We start from the raw sequence: 22,017 nt of genomic DNA on the forward strand, positions 1-22,017 counted from the left end.
AAACTCCCGCCGTTTGTGTGCAGGTGCATGGTTTGACACTCTACTTGGGCTTTGCCAGAGAAAGTCCTGACTTTCCTTCCCCAGGAGAACTCTTAGGAGTGTTCATTGCAGTACCCACGTACCCTGCCTGCACTTCTCCAGCAGTCCAGGCTGACTTCAGTTTTAGTTTGCCCTATTGCATTTCTCTGAGAAACCCTGCTGCTGACTCTTTCCAAGAAGACACAAAGCTGAATCAGCCTGAAGTGGCTGAAAGTAAAAGGCAAACTGAGTTTACCTTCTGTAAAGCAAGTTTTATTTTAAGAGGTGAATTGTTGAGATGATGGAAACAGCTCAGGTGGAAAACCTCAAAGCTGTAGTACCTTTCGATTTGTTTCCTCTCCTCTGCTGAGGACTAGTAGAGCTGAGCACCTGGAGTTCTCCAGCTTTGGTCTGTTCCACTGTTTGTGTTTTGGGCTCAGGTCTCCATATCTATCTTTCCTTGAGCAGAATCCTGTGGGTGAATTTGTTACGCCTAGACACGAGGGTCTGGTAATGCTGGCGTAGTGTCACGTGTACTAGTTGCCATCTAGCGTTGTGCCACAGCACTTTGCACCAAGCCGCAGCATGCTTGCTATCCTAGCCCTGGCCTTTGGAGCAGAACACGGAGCTGTGCTGAACCACGGGCCTCCAGACATCAGCTAACTGGGAGCTGCGATGCACCCAGCGGTATCCCTTTGAGAGAGGCTGGATTGCTGCCGTGCAAAGGGTTGGAGCAAGCCATCCTCTTCCTGCCTTAGTCATGCTGGAGCCCTGCAGCTGCTGCACTGTAAGTCCACCTCCCTCAGCACTCTGAAGCTTCCAGGTCCTCACCTTGGTTCGAGCAGAGAACAAGCTCTAGGATGTGCAGGCTGGGGCAGGGCCAGCAGGTTCGACTGGTTTGGCATGAGAAACTTGCTTGGCTGCCTGCATTAATACAAAACTGCGGGAGTAGATACCAGACCTTAGCAAGGACATTTTTACAACAGTTTCTCAACCGAGAGCTGACTTAACTTACATTTTTCATTACTAAATGGATCTATAATGTGTGTAACAGCAAATTTGTAAGTTATTGTGAAAATTACCATTAAAAGCCCACAAAATAGGAAAACAGCGTTCGACCCTTTCTAAAAATGGCTACCATCTATCCTTGTATTTTGGATGATGTACATGCGGATGTCTACTCTTACTGCTTTGGGTTGCAGTGTGAGCAGGCTTCCCAGTGCTGAGCTGTCTTCAGCTAAATGAGATTTAAAATCTCAGCAGCATTTTTAAAGATCTTTTGTGACAGGTGAACTTGGGGTTTGCCAGCCTGCATCACTTGATGTTGTATATTACAACCACTTAGTCATCTGTGTGAACCAGTACAGAGAGAATTCAGAAAGGGAATTTCCCTCTGAGCTAAATATAGTCACGGCGCCTTGTGGGAAGTCACTCCTTTTTAATTGTTCATCAGAGGAGTTCTTGTCTCGTGATCTCTACACGTGCCATTTTGGGGACCTGGGACAACATCTTCCAGAGTGCTGGCTAGCATGCACCCCTAGACCCAGAAAGAAAGTTTATGTAACAGAGTACAAGTTATTTGACTCCTGCTTCTGCCTTGGTTAGCTGGTGGCATCAGAGGACTGAGGTGGTGACTAGCTGGCATCTGCAGTCTTGGCTGGATGAGCTGGACACATCGGTACCCCTAAATTAGATGATGGTTAGCGGCTAGACAGCAACTCACCTAGCTGCTGACCTCTGCTCACCGATGGGAAGTTTCTTATCCAGGTTTCCTCCCAGCAGTCCTTGCTGGTGGGACAGAAAGGTGCTAAATCTGGAGGAGCTCCGAGCTCGGTGATGCTTCTCTGCTAGCAAAAGCAAGTTTTCCCCCTGAGCCGGAGGGTGGCAGTGCTGCAGAGAAGCAGCTCTCCACCTCAAAGACTCCTGCTGAGAAACTGCCAGCTCCCAGCTGTCTGCAGGGAGCTGCACCTTGTGCTGCTCTGGGACGCCGCTGCCAACTCCTTCCTCTGGTTCTTTTCTTGTTTTTTGTTTTTGTGAGTAATGAGCAGTCCTTATCTCCTGGCGGGCAGGATCAGCTCTGCCCTGCCACCAGGCTATCTGAAGTGTGCCACAGTGGAGCACTGAAGCGGTATCAGCAACCACGATAGGCGTATCTTCTTCCAAAGCTGACAGAAGAGCCTGCGGAACAAGCTGGAAGCAACATACATGTGATCTGCTGTATTAAACCGTCTCCTCCATTGAGCTGGGGGAGTGTTTCACTATAAGATAAGCTGTAAAGCAAAAATGACAGCCAGGCTAAGTAACGGGGAAGGGATAATATACCAGAACAGGAAAAAGGGTGTGTGTGGAAAGACACACATTGGTTTTGTATAGGAAATCACCTTCCTTGTCACCGACGCAGCAATTTGGTGTTTGACGTGCCCCTCCAGGAAGGTAAATGCTTGTTTCTGACTCTCCTATATTTTGTGATGGTTGTTAGAGAGTTTACTTGACTTCCTCTAGAAAAATCTTCCTTTATCATTCTGTTTCTTTGTTCTAACAGTCATAGGCTGAGATGGGGCTTTTCTAAAACTGACATTTATGCTTGTGAAAAAGCGGGGTTATTTTCTCCTTTGCCCAGAGAAAGCCTTTAGCTTTGAAATTTTTCTTTTTTCTCTGATTGTTCCCTCCACAGTGGAGACTTGCCTGTCTTCATGGTCCTTCACACACTGGTGCTAAGGCAGTGCTCCACATCTCATGTGAAAACTTGCTTCTTTTCAATTTCTGTATGATAAGATACAGCCCAGTTTTATGACTGTGCTATCCTATCTGCAGCTCATGTCTCACTGTATCTGAGTGGCTTTGAGTGCTGTATTTTAACAGTTTTCCCTTCCTCAGAAGGGTAATTGTAGGACTTCCCGGGATTTTTTTCCTTCATACACAGTTCATTGTTTCTTCTTCTTCCTTTTCACATGTCCGTGTTGTTAAGATTCAGTTCCTGTGTTTTCTGATAGCATTTTGCACCATTTCCTGGGAACTTTGCCTTCCCTCTGTAATGCCGCTTTTGCCATCGGATGTTTCCTGGTGCGCGGTCGTTGCATGGTCTGCCTACCTCAGGAGGTTCTGCTGTCCCAGTGCCTTTGGTCAAGTAGTTTTTCAGTGATCCTTATGTAGGAACATCCATTTCTAGGTGTAGCTGTACCTTCAGCTGCTTCTTCAGGTAAAAGAACATTAACAGCACAAAGCAGCTAGCTGGTTGACTTGTTTTGGCACAAAACTCAGGTAGCTCAGCTAGCAGATAAATGGAAGCAGTGACAAGAGATAGGGAGCAAGAAATCTCAGCGGGATCATCTGCATCTAGAAGAGGATGACTAAATTTGGGCCCGACTTTTTTTTCTTGTTGCCTTTGGTTATACTCAGTTATATTTAATTTAGTCTTTGCTCCTCATTGCTGGACAACACTAAATTTTTCCAGGAGAAAGTGACCTTCGTGCCGTGGCCTCTTCTTGGGTGGGTCTTCAGCTCCCTGGTGTCTTTATCTAGACGAGTGATTAAAAGGATCTTCAGTCTGTTCCTGGGATGTTCTTTGGAAGTTTAGTCAGGAGGGGTTTCTTTTGAAAGCAGCACTGCTTTACAGACCCTTTGTTATCAAGAAAAAGGACCTTGAGTTGATATGTCTTCTGACTCTGTAGTTACAGTGGAAAACTGTCTTGGGGGATTGGTGTCACTGTCACATAAAACAAGATGCTTCTGGCTTTCTTCAAAGTCCCCCACCATGAGGGAGGGACCTGTGATTCTGCATTAGATCCTTGGGCAGGAGCTGGTGTCTGTTCAGGAGTCTTCTGTTCTAGGTAAGCCTGTGTGAAGAATTGCTAGATTTTGAAAGCAAGACAGTGTTGTCCCCTTACCGCTTCTAAATGGTCTTGTTTCTGTTGGTGAAGCAGAATGTTTGTAGAGGGAGACTGGTAATTTTAAATAACAGATTTAATTAAGCAATGAAGTTGTCTTTCTTACCAGGTTGTGGGCTTCCATTGGCACTTGTATCATAATCACCTGGTGTCATCGAGGAAGGGTGTCTGACAGTCACTCAAGGCAGAGCTGGGAAACCAGAGCTCACAGTTCTCAGCCATGCCTGCTGCCAGGGGTGCTTTCCTGGTGACCCAGCCACATCCCTGATGAAAGAAGAATGTTTCCACTCCTCTCAGGCTTTGCGACTCAGACCAGACTTCTCTGAGCTGCGTGTTTCCCTACCTGTCCTCCAGGCACAGCAGTGATAAACGTACACACAAGTGCTCTGCCTGGTGCGAAGGGAATTACATTACGTTACATTGCACACACACTCGCTGAATCGTGCAGAGCTGGGTCTGCTCGCCTGCAGTCCTTGTTAATGAGGTATGATCACCCTGCCAGCTTTTGTGGCATGGTTTAAGCAGTTTCACTTTACTTCAGGAAGGAGAAGAGCCTAAAGGTAATTGATGTCTGCTGAGAGTTCAGCTGCAAGTCTCCTCCTTGCTCTGGTAAATAATGCATGTGCTGTACCACGTGGCATAAACATACGCAGCAGGCACGATGGCGGTGAGTGGCTCTGGGAGCTGGTGGAGGGTGTGTCGCTGCAGCCTGCTTGGGGACTTTCATTCCAAAGAGCTAACAGGGCTCCTACAGCAACACTGATGGAACAAGTAAGCAAAAGCACGCTGTTTAAATCAAGCTAGCAGCTTATTGCAGCTGCTGGCCAGGTGATTGGGTTGGCTGTCAGCAGGGATCCTGCAGAGTTCAACAGAAATGGAAAGAGAAATCCTTTCTAGTTACCTGTTAGCAAAAGTTTTTCCAAATGAGTCCTGCATTTCCCAATTCACACTTCTACCGAGAGCAGCATGATACTAATTATGCAATAGGCTCACATCTCTGGCAGTTGAACAGCTCCTGTGTCAAGCACCTCTCGATTTACTAATTTATTGGTTTTTTACTTATTTACTGCATTCCTAAATGCTTATCTTATTTGCTGTTCTGTCTTGTCTGCACTGAGCCCATCTGTCCCAGCACTGGGAGTTCCTGACTAGATTCCGATGTTCTTATTTTCTCAGGTACATTTCATGACTCCTCGTTAAATTAACTCTTTACTGGCTAACAGGGCCTACAATAGCAACAGCGCTGCTTCTCCTGTCTCATCCATCTTGGTGGCTGTTGAAGTCTGTTGACTCCTGTTCCAGCAAGAGAAGGCAGCTGTGCTAAGGGGAACATGAGACCCACTGGCTGTGCTTAGAGCAGTCAAGGGAGGGGTAAATCTTTGGACGACTTGCTAGTGGAAGATATCCAAATGCTGCCACTTGCTTCTGTGCCAAAAATTTCCCATTTGCTGGCTTTAGATTTGTTTCTTCCCCCCAGTGGGGCTCTCTTGCCTGGGCAGCCTGTCTCTAGGTCATAGTACCCTGAGAAAAGCTCTTCAGCTAGCATGGCTTGGATTGGAGTTGTTTGTATCATGCATTGCTGGGCTGCCTTGAGAGATAAGATCTCATGCTTCTGCAGTGGAGAAGGGGTTTGGGGGGGGACGATTTCCTTTGCAGTGTGTAAACTCCAATATGACCTTGTTCCTTAAACTGCAGAGCTTTGGCTTCTTTGAGCCTTTTGCTGAGTATTTGTGCAACAGAAAAATGGGTGTAGCTGCAGTGTTCCTGAATGCTTTCCCTATTCTTTCAAAACCTATTTCTAAGAATATGATAGCAAAAGATCAGCACAGTGGTGGAAGGGGCATCATCCTTTTGCTCCAGACCCTTGGTGTGCACAGTGTACAGTGAGGTGGTTTGGTTAGATTTCAGGACTTGGCACATGGCAGTATTAGGAAGCTCATTGCTTGCAGCAAGTATCCCAGCATATAGCAGTGATTAACAGTGAGATTGGTGCTTTTCACCGAAATCTGCTTTTCCAGCACAAAGCTGAACCCTGCTCTTGTGCAGAGGTGGGCTGAGGGCTCCCATGCTGCACTAGCAATTGTGACATCCTGTCTAGACCCAACAGGTGATGCTGTCTTCTGTAAGGCATGGAGCAATTTGATAAAAGGCTTTGGGAGGATATGAGCAGAGCAGAAACAAAGCTTTCCTGTGTTGAAGGAAACAGTGCACTGAACTAGCCACAGAGAGCTACCCAGCTGCTCTGGGAGGTAACTGTTGGTCATCTGTTGGCTTTCTAGTCTGTGAGCAGAAAATGTAGCTATTTGCACCTGGAGAGTAAATGAGTGCCAAAGAGCCAGAGGATTAAGTGCTGAGTACAATTTCCAAAGGTACCTCATGTCTGTCCAAATGCAATTGGCTGTGGTGAGTCAGTACAAAATGGTCTAGAAAAAAAATTAAAATCAGGTGGTTATATTTCCTTTTGAGTTTCCCCTTTCCTCTTGGGCGGGTAGAGATGTATTTTGCTTTATTAGAGATGTATGCTTAGATATGCTGGTGGGAGACAGAGATTTGGCTCCCGCTGCACTGGTTGTGGTCCAGTGTGATATTTGTTATCTGGGGTGTCACTAAAATAGCAGTGAAGAGAGATGCTGTTTACTGAGTTGTGCTGTTGCTTAATAACCAAGTTCTGACAGCCTGTGAAATTCTGGGTTTTTTTGATTTAACTCTCACTGGACAAAGCAAGGCTGAAGATGACACATTTTTCTAACAGTGTTGTGATGAACCTTGCAGAACGGGTGCTTGTGTTCCCCTTGGGTTTGGGTGTTGGTACAGAGAGGCTAACGTGGATTTAATGCTCCCGGTGGCTCTTGATAACCTGGGAGGATAACAGGGAGAGGGTTTTGCCTGTGTTCTTCTGCTCTGGCTGCTGCATATAAGTTCAGTCTTGGAGACTGAGTTTCATCTAGCTAGAGAAGCTGTTTTTTGAAGAGCTGCCTGATGAGACTAGACATGCCAAACAGATGATTACTGGGCAGAGTGGTGGTGCGATCCCATTCCTGCCAGCCTTTTGCTGTGTGCCTTCTGTCCTCTGAAGCCGATCTCTTCCTTTGCCTTGCTTTGCCAAATGCTCATAATGGTGACTGGCTGTGTGCTGTGAGCACCGCTGCCTTGGGAACTCAGCTGCTCCCACACAGCCAGCGCTGAGTAACTGGGCTCCTACCGCTCTTAACGTAGGAGTAATTTTTGGTTTGTGATATCGAGACTGCTGGGCTCTATGAGCAATGAAGGGTCAGTGAAAGGGGACTAAGAAAAGCACATTTCTTGTCACCAGGCTAAAACATACTGTGTGGGGTCTGCATTGCCATGGGAGATCCCTCAGAAGCTCACAGACTGAAATAGGTTGATAATTGCAGATCTCGCTTAATAGAGAAAGGAAAATGTATTCCATGTCTCCTACGTTCAGTGACATTGTCCTGGGCTACAGCAGTCCCAACACCTTGGACCCATTAAGGAGAGGGCAAAGCAAAGGGGCAGGGTGCTTCCACAGCCCCAAATAAGGAGCCAGAGCTGGGCTCCTGGTCTTCCTGGACTGCTTTGGGAGAGAGGGGCTTTGTCAGGGCGTGACCCAGGGTGAGAACCTGCCTGTTCCTGCTGCCTTCTCCATGACTGCTCCCGTTGCTTTGGTTGCCTGCTCTGGGATTTGCGTGCTGGTTCTTTGCAGCTGCTGGTTGCTGGTGCCGAGGCAGGAGTCCTGGGGTGGCTCGAGTATGTTCCTGCAGTGGTCTGGAGCTCAGGCAAAGGACTTCTCTACGTGTCTAGGATCTCAGTGTGGCAGCAGCCCTGGGATGGGGAGCAAGTGCTGTATGCGTCTTGACCTTTGAAGAGCACTGGATTTCTCTACTTGACTGCAGAGAGCCTGGGAGCTACTGCTCCAAGTATATGCTGCACTGTGAGCCCTGCCAGGTCTCCTGCCTCCATGGGCAGGGTCTGGCCATGCTCCTCCCTCAGGACCAGTTACATTCCCTCCATCAGCTCCCTCTGGGGCACCACAGATGATGTATCTTCACTTGTCAAACCTCCATCCAGCTCTGATCTGCATCTGCGGTGTGCTTTTTGACGTACAGGGAAACTTCCTCCTCACACTGGGCAAGAAAGCTTCTACTTCCCTACCACATGCTGCTGAAGGACACGGTCATGTCTGAAGTCATGCTTCCAGGTGGTCACGAAGATGCTGGGCCGCGCAGGTTAACCCAAGAAGGGGCTCTCCCACAGAGGGGTGTGGTCTGCAGAGAGGTAAGATCAATGTCCCAGGGTGCTTCTTTCTTACACACAGAAATGCATTTCATGTGTGCATGCTAACCCTTGCAAGCGCGCACACCCACACAGAGCCTACCCGCATCGAGCAGCCGCAGGCTGTGGGGGTGTTTCAAAGTGTTTATGACTCAAGCTTGAGAACACTTTGTTAAAGCAAGGCTCTGCGTTTTGTTGTTGTTGCTGACTTTCAAGTGAAATGGGCAGAGACGTGCGGAGCACTGTCCTACCTGCTGAGAGCACAAAGGGAACAAAAGCTGCCACAAAACCCTACAGCCGAGAGAAATGCCTTTGTAATTTTAGAATCAGAACTGCTGTGGAAACAAGATGTTGTATGAGTAAGTGCTCCTCAGCGGTGGTGCAAGCCTAATGCTTCAGCCACCCCTGTGGGACAAGGTTGGTCTGCAATTTGAAGTACAAGGGACCTGACTCTTGCTGTGTGCTGTAAAAGGCAGAAAGTAAACAGACCAGAAGCTGAGAGGCATGAGCTGGCCACAGAGGCTACCTGGCACGGGGAAAGCAGGTGCTCTGCTCCCCTGGGTGTGCAGGAAGAGGCTGCGTCCTCCAGCCTGGTGGGCACAGCAACATTAGTGCTTTTTCCCTGGTGTGGGCTGTGGAGGAGTTATTGCTAATCACTGCATGAGGGAAACACGCTCGGTGCCTTCTGGAATGCTGCTTTCTGGGATTCTGCCTGTGTTTTTGGAAGCTCCTCCCTGGTACCGTTACAAAGAAGGTCTGTCATCCCTCGAGGGTGGCTTCAGCGTGACTGATGTTAGTGGCATAGCAAGCCATCTCCAGCCCAAACAGGCTGGGGAACCGGAGCTTGCCCCCTCACCCCTCGAGAGATGAGGGCAAGTGGGAATTTGAAGTGATCCATGACTTGATTTCCCTGTTACCCAGCTGTTGATGTGGCCCTGCAGCCTGTCCCTCAGCCCAGCCTCTTGCACAGCTGCCCCGTGCCAAGCGCTCATCCCTCCTCACTCTCTGCTCTGCTCTTGCTGGACGAGCTCATAGCCTTTTATAGCCATGTCCGGACGAGGCCAGTTGCCTGGGCTGGCCGTCTGCCCTGTGTGAGTAGGGGAGCTTCCACATCTTTTCAGAAAGGGCTGTGTATTTTTTGGGTGCAGGACAGCAACCCACCTGCTGTACTTGGAGCTGTGCTGGAGCTGCTCAGTGATAGGGAAAGCCAAAACATGTTGTAGACCAGGAACCTCAGTCACTGATGACTGTGTTCACCCTGAGCATCATCCAAGGCAGCCTGTGCTGAGACAGGAGGTCAGCCCTGGTCTCCAGGCATCTGCACTGCGACCCCACCACTGCTTGCCCTATCCCAACAGAAATGACCTTTAGCAATGGTCTGCTCATAGGAGAGCCGAGCTGCGGCCAAGGCCATGCACCGCTTCAGCCAGGTAGAAAGCTGAGCCCAAATGGGCCATCTGCTTTCTATGTGGTCTCACCCTGTATTCTGCAGTATACTCCTGGTCTTGTGTGATGCAGAGGTGTATCATGCTAGATGGCAAGTTCATTCTGGGCTGGGTGGAAGTCGGTGCTGTAGGTCGCCTCTGGGAACTTGCTAGATACTTGAGGCTTGGTATGGTATTTACTGAGGCTAACCACATCCAAATAAAATAGAGGCTTTGCCATCAGCCCTCTTCCGGCATGCTGAAATGCTCCTTGTGCTTTCCCTGTTGATCTGTAGAAATCCCCTGGGCTCTGGCCTTTGCAGTCTCTCTCCTCAGACTGCCTCCGTTTCAGTCACTTTAAGCCTGATGCAATTTGTACTTCTTAATACTAAAGAACTTGAACCACTAGATTGTGGCTCAATAGAATAGGAAAGGACAACGTTAGACCAGCTCAGCAGATAGCTCTGTGTCTGGCATGAGGTACGTATCTCATTTATGTTAGCAGCCTGTGATCTCATGCAAACACACCTCTGAGGAAAATCAAGGTGAAACACCAGGGATGTGGCCCTGGTGACAAGACAAGCCCAAGACAAGCACATGAGACAGATGCCTGCTGATCAGCTCTTGCCTTAGGGCTTTGGCTGGATGTCGAGGAGTTGATTTGGGCTGGTGGGCTGGAGCAAGGAGAGAGGCTGTTGGCATGCCCAGCCCCTCAGTGCAGCTGTGCAAGAGACCCTGAAAGCTTATGAAGAATATGAAACTCTGCTGAGCAGGCTCTCACGAGCCAGGCTGCTCCACAAGGGCAGGTTGTGCATAGGAAGCACTATGCCCTGACCCACCAAGATTACCAGCAGATGGGGAAGCACCCTACAGCACCCAACTGCCATGTGGACCTTGCTTATGGGTATCAGGTGGAGTGATGTCCGGCCAAAGCATAGGTATCTGTGTCGTGGGTGGGTGCGTGGGGGGTTAATGACATGACTCAGGGTTTAAATGGGCCTCAGAGAACCCAGTGGATGGGATAAGCAGCAGCTGGAGGTTAGCTGTCAGCCAGAGGTGTGTGTCATTTCTCAGGTGGGCTTGTTCCTTGGTGTCTTGGCTGCAGGAGAAGCCAGGACTGCCACTCTGCAGGAAGGTTTGCTATGCTGTTGGGGGCATTCCCTACCAGATGACAAGCAACGTCCTTGGGTTTTTTCTCCAAATCTTCCTATTGGATGTTGTGCAGGTGAGTGGCCATATGAGATGGGGTTATCCACAAAGGGGCTTAGCATAAGCTCAGCAGACTGGGGCAAGGGGAAAGTTTGCTGGGTGGCCAAAGCCCTTGGAAATGCTCATCAGAATTAGGCATTCAAACGGGATCAAAATTGCATCATGTAAATATTGTTGGTGGGCGTGCAGGAGATGTTTCTGGGCCATTTCAACACTTGGAGTGGTCTCCAGGGGATGCAGATGAAACGTTGGCCAGAGTCGGCTGCATCATGCTGACTGCTTGCAGCTTTTCGACAGGACTTCTTTGCCTTTCAAGCTGTGGTTTCTGTTTCTCTCCAGATGGAGCCATTCCATGCCTCTTTGATCATTTTCCTTGGAAGAGCCTGGGATGCGGTTACTGACCCTGCTATTGGCTTCCTGGTCAGCAAAAGCCCAAGGAGAAAATATGGCAAGCTGGTCCCATGGTAAGCGTCTGGGCTGGAGCTTCAGGAGGGTCTTTGCTGGGCTCAAATTCCTTCAGCGCTAGCACAAGGAGGTAGCTGGGATGCTTTACTGTGATTGTGGCTTATGGAGAATCACAAAACCATAACATCACGAGGGCATTAAAGATAACACATGCAGTGGGGTCCATATGTCATTGCAGTGGAAGGGGAGGAATGTACTGCAAGCTTGTACACTTGCTCTTTCCCCAGGGCCTCACATTTCTGAGGCCATGGCAGTCAGTGCTCTGAGAGTCCTGTGTAGTGGCACATAGAGTTTGGTAGTCAGCTGGGCCAGCAGCTCTGCACCAGACTCTAACTACAGGCAGATCTTGCATGTAGGGGCTTACAACTGCCTCCAGGGTTCTGCTGCAGGGCAAGGACTTGAAGTAGTTAAGCAAGCAAATAAGAAATGTTGGACAACTTAGACATTACCTTTTCTCACATCATTTGTGTTTAGCCCCCCCTGACTGATGGACACTCACTTGAGCAAAGCTGCTTCCTTTTGCAGATCTTGATCTTGCAGTAGCTGGGCTGTGGTTTGGAAGCTGGGGAAGAGGCTGTGCTACATAGCTCACCTTGTGCAATGAGAAGTGTGACCTCCTTATCTGAGGGTTACATGTGACCAGCTCTGCTTCCTCCCCAGGATCGCATGCTCCATGCCATTTGGGGTGCTCAGCTACTGCATGACGTGGTCCACTCTCTCGGATGCCACCCCCTCCTCCCTGAAATTCCTGTGGTACCTGTTCATGTACAGCTTCTTCCAGACTTGCATGACTGTAAGGAACATGGTGCCTGGGGCTGACTGTCTTACACATCATCCTATACTGCAAGGAGCAGGGACGTGGTCAGCTGGGGAGTGCCAGCCCCAGCCTCTCCAGGAAGGGACCTCGGTGGAGTCTGGGAGAGCTCTAGCTGGGGAGCAGTGAGGGCTGCAGGATGTTGCAGACTATCCCTGCAGGGATGGTGAGATGGAGTGGTGCATGCTGGGGATTCAGCTGGGCTGCCTGTATGTGGTTTATCACTGGTTTGCGGGAACAGAGGAAATCACAGAAGAGGAGGGTGAAAAGCCACCTGCATACAGGGGTGGCACAGAAGGCAGCATTATCTGCTGTGTGTAGGGACAAGGGGGGGTCATGACCAGCAAACCAGGGAAGCAGCAGCTGGAGCGGTGTTTGAACTGTGCTCTCCCTAGTGCCACCACGTGCCGTACTCTTCCCTGACAATGTTCCTGGGAGGAACCCAGAGAGACCGTGACTCGGCCACTGCCTATAGTAAGTGTCTGTGCCCCTACAACCCCAGCTGCCTGCATTCCTGGGAGACCTTCCCCAGAGGAGAGGAGAATACATTCCTCTGGCTTTGACCAGGCTGCAGGGAGGATGGGGTAAACCAGAGATATGAAAACAGGGATGAAACCAGTCATCTTCTGCAAAGAATGTACCCGCAGAAACATTTCTTACATCTGTATCATCCCTGGGGGACTCAAACCCAGATTTACTGGTTCCAAACATTAGAGCATTTACTGCTGGAGCCAAGGGAAAAAAAATCAGAGCACATAGAAATAGCAACCCTTTTCTTCTGAGGCAGATCTGGATGTTGGTGCCTCCAATTCCATTCCCAAAGCTGGTCTCTTACCCTGAGGGACGTGTCCCGTCAGCCAGGGAGTGGGACTGAGGTTCCTCTCCTGGTCGTCCTGGCAGGAATGGGGTTGGAGGTGTTCAGCACACTCCTTGGGTCAGGAATCCAGGGGCAGATTGTGGGCAGTTACCATGCCCGCATGATGAGCAGCTGTTTCATGTCAAACGAAACCCTGGCCAACACCAGCACCTCTGGCCTCATGGACTCTGTGGAGAACACGGTAAGGGCTGGCCCACCTGCCCCCTGCTCCTGTAAGCTCTGGGGCAGGTACTTCTGGCTGTGCTGCCAGCTCTGTGTGTGGTACCACATTGTCACTGTGCACTGTCTCTCATTTTCCAGCGTAGGGCCTACGTATTTGCATCCCTGCTCCTGGGTTTAATCTATTGCCTGTCCTGTCTGATTCTCGTCTTTGGAGTCAGGGAGCATCCTGGTAAGGTCCATTTAGATCCAATCTGGAAGGTGCCCTTTGGCAGTGGATGGTGAGGATGGGGTTGCAGAGGAAGGTGTGAGGCAGAGGGAGCTGGGCTTCTGTGCGTGGGATGGATCTCTGGGTGTGGGGCTCAAACATATACATACTTGGATGCTGAGACCCTCCGTGGTTTGTGCTGGCAGTGTCTTGCTCCTACAGAGGAGAGGGGAGATGCCTCGGAGGGAGGAAGGAAGGCTCAGGCTGCCTGGGAGCTCCTGCAGGGAGCCACGGGCCTGGGACGGGGTCTGCAGCTCACTGTGTCACACTGAGCAGGTCTCACCAGCACACAGCCTGCAGAGCTATGCAGGCCAGCTCAAGTGCACAGTGTAAAGTGGCAAAATGCTGCCTGTAGCTGACACCATGGCTATTGTCTCTGCACTGAGATGTCAGACTCCAGTAGCTTCTCACCCAGCTGAGCTGCACCCCAGACAGCAGCACAATCCCCCTGTGCCTCCCATCCCGTCACCTGTGTTCTGGCAGCTCCAGTGCCAGCCCTGCTGTCTCTCCTCTCAGGGCCCCTCAGACCACTGGGGAAGGTTGAGCTTCCCTTTGCCAGCTGCCTGAGGATGATCATGGGACACAAGCCCTACACCCAGCTGCTGTGTGGCTTCCTCTTTGCATCCCTGGCCTTCCAGGTACGAGACCTGCCATGGCAGGAGGAGAGCTTGGGGGATGAGATGTCCAGGCGAGATGTCCAGGCAAGTTATCCAGACAGTGAACTCAAGGCTCCCAGCCATGAACGTGTCTGTGTTGCTTTCCCAGATCACACAGGGGATCTTTGCCTTCTTCTGTACTCATGCTGCGGGATTGGCTGGGAAGTTTCAGCATTTAGTGCTTATCATGTTGGTGAGTGAGTCCTAGGCAGACCTTCCTGGTGGAGTGGTTGATCCTTTGGTCACCCCAGCCCTTAAGCATGGGCAGCACAGCCTCATGGAGTCATGCACTGCTGCTTCTGCCCATCAGCAAGGATGTCACCCAGGCAGAGACTGGCAGTCCTGGGGGACATTGCTGAGACTCCCCTTTGGTTCTCTCCTCAGGTCACAGCTTCCCTCTCTATTCCCTTCTGGCAGTGTTTTTTGGGGAGATTTGGAAAGAAAACAGCAGTGACTCTGGGACTGGCGGTGAGTTTGCCTGTGGTTGTGGCTGTGGACTGAGAATCCCTGAGATAGTCTTGTCCCAGCTGCTCATGGTGACTGGGAAGAAGAGCTGGCTGGCAGATATGGGTGGCCCCAAGCACCGTGTCCTCTGTGCTGCAGGTGACCAGGAGTAAGCCAGTAGTTGATGGCAGCTCTGCACTTCCGTGTGTCTGGCTGCTGCTGGTATCAGTGGCCATGGCTTCACAGAGCTTGGCAGTAAGGTGCAGGGGGAGGCCAAGGGACCATCCCTGGGACAGTGGGGAAATTATTTTTTTTTAGCATCACCAACCATGGGCTCAAGCTCTGAGACTCCATGGCTGCAGATCTGGTGAGCAGCATGCGATCAGATGCTGCACCAATCTCATACACACACGCAAACATTGTCCTGTGGCCTCTGTTCTGCTCTAGGATCCTGCATGGTTGATGCAAGCAGTCTGAGTTCTGCCATCCAGCTCCATCAGAGGCATGGGGAGGGAAGGGAGGGCTGTGCACCATGCTTGGCAGTGGCTGGGAAACAGCCTGCTCATCAGAAAAATGTCCCAGCTGCTGCCTGACTCTGCAGATCAGCAAGGAAACCCCATTTGGCATTTTTGCAGAATTAGGTCCTCAAATCCCATTGAGGATCTATCTCCAGATGCCTTCCTCACAGACATTGGGTGCAGCCATAGCAGATACAGCTTTCCAGTTTAATCACTTGGCTCCATTGCCCTCCATAACCATCCCTTCTTTACCCATGAGGAAGGTTTTGCTGCCAGTGTCAGGGGACAGAAGCAGTTCTGTTTATGAAATGTGTGGGGAAGGGTGGGGCACAGCCTTTGGTTGGGGCAGACCAGTGCAAGCTGTCTGTGAGCACCAGAAACAGCCCATGTCCTTTTGCTTCTTCTCTTCCTCTCACCACTGCAGCTGATCATCCCAGCCCTGGTAGCCATCACCCAGGTGATGCACAACTTCCTGGCCTTCATCTTCCTGGTGATCATAGCAGGCTGCAGCATGGCTGTGCTGTACCTTTTACCATGGTGAGCAGAGGCACCTCTGAGCCCCTTGTCAGGCAGAGAGGAGGGGAAGGTTATCGGGAAAGCGCTACCCATGATGTGCCCAGACCGCCCATTTGCTCAATAAATACAGCAGCTTTTGGCCTGCAGAGGGATCTGTGGAGGTGGGACTGGGAAGGGATGTGTATGTGATCCATGATCCCCTAGCAGCATCGTTCAGTCTGCATTCGGGTTCAGCAGCAGGACACTAGTCATTGTGCAAGGTGCTGGTTTTCTTCTCTTTCTCTGAAGCAGCTGCTGCACCCTCTCTGTAAGACATGTTCTGCCCTGTTTGCCTAAGGCAGCGGACAGGCACAGAACGGGCTCCAGTAGTGGGGTGCTGCAAGGAGTTTCTGTCTGTCTCTGCTGCTTGGAGAGGCCTTGGAGCAGCTGCAGCTGAGTTCAGCCGGTGCTGGCATGGGTGTTGCCGACGTGGGTGTCACTGACATCTCTGTGGGGCTGTCTGTCCCCAGGTCCATGCTGCCAGATGCAGTGGATGACTTCATGCTGAGAAACCCCAGCTGCCTCAACCTGGAGGCTCTCTTCTACTCATTTTACGTCTTCTTCAACAAGTTTGCAGGTGGCCTTGCTGTGGGGATATCAACACTGAGTTTACAGTAAGCCCCAACACCACCTCCTCTATTTTGTCAGCCCAGGCACAGGCACTTTCTACTGCTGTTCTAGAGTGTCTGATAGGAGATGCTGGAATGAGTTCATGGGGTATCCAAATTTGCATTTCAAACATCTACTGGGAGCAAGGGGAGCAGAAAGGAGTGGGAATTCCCTGGGCCTCTGGTACCACACTCTAGAGGAGAGCGATGGAGGTGCCTGCTTGCCTTTCTGCGGTGAACCAGTGGGGCTGGCAGAAGGAAAACCATTCTCCTCCTTAGTTTTGCAGGTTACCGTGCTGGAGACTGCACGTACAACCGTTCCATCATCCTGACCCTGCAGCTTCTCATGGCCCCAGTCCCAATAAGCCTGCTGCTCATTGCCATAATCATCTTCTGCCTCCATCCCATCGATGAGGAGAGGAGGAAGCAGATGAGAATGGAGATGGAGGCAATGGGGTAAATTTGAGCTCCCTGAAGGAGACAAGTCACCTAGCGTTAGTCTGGGTGTCTGCCTTAGTCCTAGCCCAACACAGAAATGTTGTGTGGGAGAGGGACTGTGTGTGTCCAGTCCAGTTTCCCATGCTTGGGCTACGATCCTTTCTAAGGGTGCATTTCCCAAAGGGCTTTGGGGATACTTTGGAGGCTGCTGACTTTACACCAGATTTCATGAGTGCTCGTGTTCCTTTTAACAGGCACCAGGTACGGTGCAGCAGCCAAGAATAAACCCAGGGCTGAAGTGGGTGAGTTCATTGGGAAGGACACGCATTTGCTGCACTATCAGGATGTGCTGCTGTCAGGGAAAGTCATTGCTTCCTGTTGCTTCCTGTTCCCGTGTCCCAAAGGCTTGTTTTGCATCCTGACCCCTGCCCTCTCCCAGCTGGCAAGCACAGGGTGGGGAGGGGGTCCTGCTGCAGCCCCAGCCCTGCCACCTCACCAGAGCTGCTTTCTCCAGCGCTTGGCCTCATTGGTCTTTTGGCAGGTCCTGACAGATCTGGGCAAGGTAGATCTGCACTCTCCTGGGAGAGAGTGCAGTCCTGGGGAGGAAGGGCCCCCACCAGCCCTGGAGCGCTTCGCTTACACACGCCAGGGTGCAGAGGTGTCACTTAACCTTGTGGGAATGCATGCAAAGAACACAGGGATTGTTTTTGAGAGGAAAATATTTTTGACCAGTTTTTAGGGAAAATACTGCTGAGATAGTGCACATCTTTGTGCTTAGACTGCCCTTTCACAGGAAGAGGCTTAGAATTTCTTTGAATAAGGGTGAAGTTCAAGCTGGTGGTGTTTTAAAGCATGTGCAGAAACAATGACACCTGGCAGCATGGTGGTGGAAACCAGCGCTGTCCGTCTGCCTCGGCCTTGTTAGCCAAGTCACTTCTGGGGAACCAGGAGCTTCTCAATGCAAGAGGGTGTGGGAATGGGCTGCACTGCCTCGGGTCAGGCAGCTGGTGGGGTTTCCGGCAGCTTGTCCCAGTTTTTGCCAGGTTGGGAGGTAATGGAAGAAGTGTCAAATGAATGTCAAGAAGAGCTGAGTCAGTTTTAAATCATAGCCCATAGCTAGATCTCCCACAGCAGCATCTTGTGAGAGCTGCTCGGTACCCCCACAGCTCTCCTGGCAACACTGAGAGGGCAGTGGGGGGAAGAGAGGAGAAATCAGCCATTTCGTGGCTGGTAGCACTGAGCTGTGTTCAGTCTTGTGCAGAGGCACAGAGCGAGGCTGGTTATTTTTAGGGCTAGAGCTGTATCTGACCGTTGGTTGACCTTGCAGCTTTCCAGTCTAGTGCACACTGGCAGGATCTGAGCAAATTACTCCCCAGTTGTGTGCTGAATTAATTTGAAGCCGTAAGTCTTGTGGTGCAACTTCATGATCCATGGGGGAGATGGTGTTTTAGAGCTGTGTCAGGGCACCTGCAGGATCATCGCAGCAGCCCAGATTCAGAACAATTTCTCAGATGTGCAAAGGGCCTAATTTTTTTTTTTCCCCGCTCTGTCCTGGTTTTGGCTGGGATAGAGTTAGTTTTCTTCACTGTAGCTGGTATAATGTGTTTTGGATTTGGTATGAGTGTAGTGTTGATGGCACATTGATCATAGAACCACAGAATGTCCTGAGTTGCAAGGGACCCGCAAGGATCATTGAGTCCAACTCCTGTCCCTGCACAGGACAACCCCAAAATTCACACCATGTCTCTGAGGGCATTGTCCAAGTGCTTCTTTAATGTCGTCAGGCTGGTGCCGTGATGCCTCTCTGGGGAGCCTGTTCCAGCGCTCCACCACCCTCTGGGGGAAGAACCTTTTCCTAATATCCAACCTAAACTTGCCCTGGCACATCTCCCTGCCATTCCCTTGGGTCCTGACATTGGTCACCAGAGAGAAGAGATCAGCACCTGCCCCTCCTCCTGCCCTTGGGAGGACGCTGCAGACCGCGATGAGGTCTGCCCAAAGTCTCCTCTTCTCCAGGCTGTACAAACCAAGTGACTTTAGCTGCTCCTCATACGTTTTCTCCTCTAAACCCTTCACCAACTTTCCCTGGACACTCTCCAGTAGCTTTATATCCTTAAAGTACTGTGGTGCCCAACACTGCGCCCAGCACTCGAGGTGAGACCACAGCAGTGCAGAGCAGAGCGGGACAATCCCCTCCCTCACCCGGCTGCAATGCAGTGCTTGATGTACCCCAGGGCACGGCTGGCCCTCTTGGCTGCCAGGGCACGCTGCTGGCTCGTGTTAAACTTGCCATCAACCAGAACCCCCAGGTCCCTCTGCAGAGCTGCTCTCCGGCCTCTCGTTCCCCAGTCTGTACGTTCATCCAGGGTTGCCATGCCCCAGGTGCAAAATCCGGCACTTGTCCTTGTTCCTTGTTAAACTTCATATGGTTGGTGATTGCCCAGCTCTCCAGTCTGTCCAGGTCTCTCTGCAGGGTTTCTCTGCCCTTGAGAGTGTCAACAGCTCCTCCCAATTTTGTGTCATCAGCAAACTTAATTAGTATTCCTTCCAGTCCTGCAATCCAAGTCATTTAGGAAGAGATTAAAGATTACTGGCCCCAAGATGGATCCCTGTGGAAACCCACTAGTGACCACCTGCCAGCCAGATGTAACCCCATTTACTATAATAACCCTTTGAGCCAACCCATTGGCCAATTCTTCACCCACTGCATTACGTGTTTATCCAGCTGCGTGCTGGACATTTTGTCCAGGAGGATACTGTGAGAGACAGTATCAAAAGCTTTACTGAAATCCAAAAAGATCGCATCGACTGGCTTTCCTTGGTCAACTAGTTTGGGGGGACCTTGTCACAGAAGGAAATTAAGTTTGTTAGGCAGGACTTTCCCCTCATGAGCCTGTGCTGGCTGGGACCAGTGACTGTGTTGTCCTTCAGGTGTTTTTCAATAACTCCCAGAATAATCTCCATAATTCTGCCAGGCACAGAAGTGAGACTTATGGGCCTGTAGTTACTGGGGTCATCCCTGTTGCCCTTCTTGAAGACTGAGACAATGTCTGCCAGCTTCCAGTCAACTGGGACCTCTCCAGATTCCCAAGAGCACTGAAAAATCACTGAGAGAAGTCTCGCTATGCCATCAGCCAGCTATTTAAGTACCGTTGGATGAATCCCATCAGGCCCTATCAACTCATAGGGGTAAAGCTAGAGCAGCAAGTCCTGCACAAGTTCAGGGTTTATTAGGAGTTTATCATTCCCACAGTCATAGTTCTCTAGCCCAGGGCTCTGGGGGTCCCTGACCCCACCATAGGTGTTGAAGACACCAATTGATGTTTTAACTGTTGTTAAGTAGTGGCTAAGTGTTGCTTAGTAGTGCCTATACTAGTCAAGGACCTTTCCAGCTTCCCATGCTGTCCCAGGTGCACAAGAAGCCGGGAGGGGAGGGGACACAGCCAAGGCAGCTGACCCCAACTGACCAAAGGAGTATTCCATACCATATGATGTCATACTCAGTGTATAAAGCTGGGGGAAGAAGAAGGAAGGGGGAGACATTTGGAGCGATGGCATTTGTCTTCCCAGGTAACCATTACACGTGGTGGAGCCCTGCTTTCCTGGTGATGGCTGAACACCTGCCTGCCCATGGAAAGGAGTGAATGAATTAATTGTTTTGTTTTGCTTGTGTGTGCAGCTTTTGCTTTTCCTTTTCATTATATTGTTACTATTATTATTATTACTATTACTGTTTTGCTTTACCTATTAAACTGTCTTTATCTCTACCCATGAATATTCTCGCTTTTACCCTTCTGATTCTTTCCCCCATCCCTCCAGGGGGGAGTGAGCGAGCAGCTGTGTAGTGCTTAGTTGCCAACTGGGGCTAAACCACAACACCGTCTATTTTTGTTTTGTTTTGTTTTGTTTTCTGGACTGTGAAGGATGTTCCTTGGTATCACCTGACTAAGCCCGCAGTCAGGTGTTGGGATGTGCTGCCCTCTGCCACCGTTTTGCTTGCAGCCTTGCTGCCTTTGGATTTACAAACAAGCAAATGCCTTTGAACATCGAGGAAATGCTCCGATCTTTGAGAGTTTAAAGTCCTCCAGAAGGCATGAATTATTTTCAAAGACACATGCTGCTTGGGACAGAGGAGTTGATCTGGAGCTCCCACCCTGCAGCATGGACAGTAAATAGACCACAGGCCACTGCAGAGTGGGACCTGACCCACCGCAGAGCAGGGAGCTTCTGCTGGCATGTGTGGTGCCTGCCAGCGTGGTGCTTCTGTATATCAAATAATGTCCCACTGTTAAATCTGAATGGTCATGCTTTTCCTTCTTGGTATTTCTTACTTTGTGAGTTCTGCCAGCAGATGATCCAGAGGGCAGGGAGCAGTTTAGGCAGAACTCACTTGTTTTCAAGCCTTTGTGCTCTCTCCAGAGTTCAGACATTGGAATCTGTCCTGAACCTTTCCTGGGTCTTGACCAGCTGGACCCTGAGCGGTTGAGAGGTGATCAAACCTGGCCGAGCTGCTTGCCACTGTCAAAGCACTGGTTGTTGCAGCAACCTTCCTTGCTGGTAAGATGAGCAGGTTACGCCAGGGAGTTAAAAACCAAAACACCCCACCCAGGGTGAGAGCCATGAGGAGGTTGCAGCGCCTGACTTCTCCAAGCGTGCCTCTGCCAGCGTGGCAAGGGCTTTAGCGTGGGCATACATTGAGCAGTATTTTCCCCTTTCAGATCCTTATCGCTGGCCCTTGTAGGGAGCTCAGGCCTGGCCCTTCACCGACATAGCATTAATCAGGAGGGATGAGAATATGTCCCTTTTTCTCCCGTATTCTTTTCATCTTGACTCTGGGCCTCACACATCTGCCCTGTGAACTGGTGCGTTTGTGAAAGTAAGGGACCACAGGCACCATCTGTGTGTTGCAGCTTTAACAGAAATAATGCTATGATGACAAGCAAGAAAAAAAACCCACATTGATACTTCAGTATTTAAAAGATGCAAGCAAGGAATAGAAGCAGTTAAAACTTGCTTCATCCCATTATCTGTTATTTTAAAAGAGTCTCTTCCTCTTGTGTCCCATTTTAATGCACTTGCTGAGAATACAGGCTTTTTATTAGCCTTTTAGCTGTCCTTGGAACTCCTCTGTTCCCTTGCGGACACTCAAGTTCATCTCCTTGAAGTAAGGAAATAGGACACTTTGAGGCGAAAATCCTGTGCCTGGAGCAATTTTTTTTGACCAAAAAAGCAAGCAGTTGCTGTTGTTTCCAGAAGAAAGTCCTTTTGAGTGTGGGATTATTCAAACCTGTGTGTCTTTTGTTGAACCTGCCCCAGTTACACGGAGCTGTCGCTGACCTTTGCCAGCACGATGGGGAGCAGCGTTAATATACATCTATTAAAACAGCATTTTATCTGCTCTCTGG

At 50.2% G+C, this 22,017-nt stretch overlaps 1 protein-coding gene and 1 long non-coding RNA gene across 6 annotated transcripts; one reads left to right on the plus strand and one right to left on the minus strand.

Moving 5' to 3' along the window:
- Positions 1-275: 275 nt before the first annotated feature.
- LOC135315717 (uncharacterized) lies at positions 276-4,427 on the minus strand. Its single transcript, XR_010375214.1, has 2 exons — positions 4,338-4,427; positions 276-4,169 (listed from the first exon to the last, which is right to left on the minus strand). It is a non-coding gene; the product is annotated as an uncharacterized LOC135315717 (long non-coding RNA).
- On the plus strand, positions 1,921-22,010 carry LOC104050130 (sodium-dependent lysophosphatidylcholine symporter 1-like). 5 transcript variants are annotated; one of them, XM_064465495.1, is made up of 15 exons: positions 1,921-2,451; positions 8,012-8,180; positions 10,707-10,826; positions 11,150-11,274; positions 11,936-12,068; positions 12,485-12,563; positions 12,990-13,147; positions 13,267-13,357; positions 13,910-14,031; positions 14,159-14,242; positions 14,434-14,517; positions 15,436-15,548; positions 16,037-16,180; positions 16,454-16,630; positions 16,867-22,009. In XM_064465495.1, the coding sequence occupies exons 2-15, from the start codon at positions 8,061-8,063 to the stop codon at positions 16,895-16,897; spliced, it is 1,581 nt and encodes a 526-aa protein (XP_064321565.1). In that variant the 5' UTR covers positions 1,921-2,451; positions 8,012-8,060; the 3' UTR covers positions 16,898-22,009. The 5 variants fall into 5 exon arrangements, with proteins under 5 accessions (XP_064321565.1, XP_064321564.1, XP_064321566.1 ...); XM_064465494.1 differs by lacking the exon at positions 1,921-2,451 and adding an exon at positions 3,465-3,848 and having other exon boundaries at positions 16,867-22,010; XM_064465496.1 differs by lacking the exon at positions 1,921-2,451 and adding an exon at positions 4,587-4,676.
- Positions 22,011-22,017: the final 7 nt, after the last annotated feature.

Source organism: Phalacrocorax carbo, chromosome 14 (genome assembly GCF_963921805.1).
Source record: "Phalacrocorax carbo chromosome 14, bPhaCar2.1, whole genome shotgun sequence".
Taxonomy (NCBI): Eukaryota; Metazoa; Chordata; class Aves; order Suliformes; family Phalacrocoracidae; genus Phalacrocorax; species Phalacrocorax carbo.

Bases quoted from the DNA above. Each gene is read 5' to 3' on its own strand.
- LOC104050130 (XM_064465494.1), top strand. From the start codon at position 3,742: ATGCTTCTGGCTTTCTTCAAAGTCCCCCACCATGAGGGAGGGACCTGT. The intron at 13,358-13,909 runs GTAAGGTCCATT...CTCTCCTCTCAG, and splicing joins TGGAGTCAGGGAGCATCCTG to GGCCCCTCAGACCACTGGGG. The intron at 14,518-15,435 runs GTGAGTTTGCCT...TCACCACTGCAG, and splicing joins CAGTGACTCTGGGACTGGCG to CTGATCATCCCAGCCCTGGT.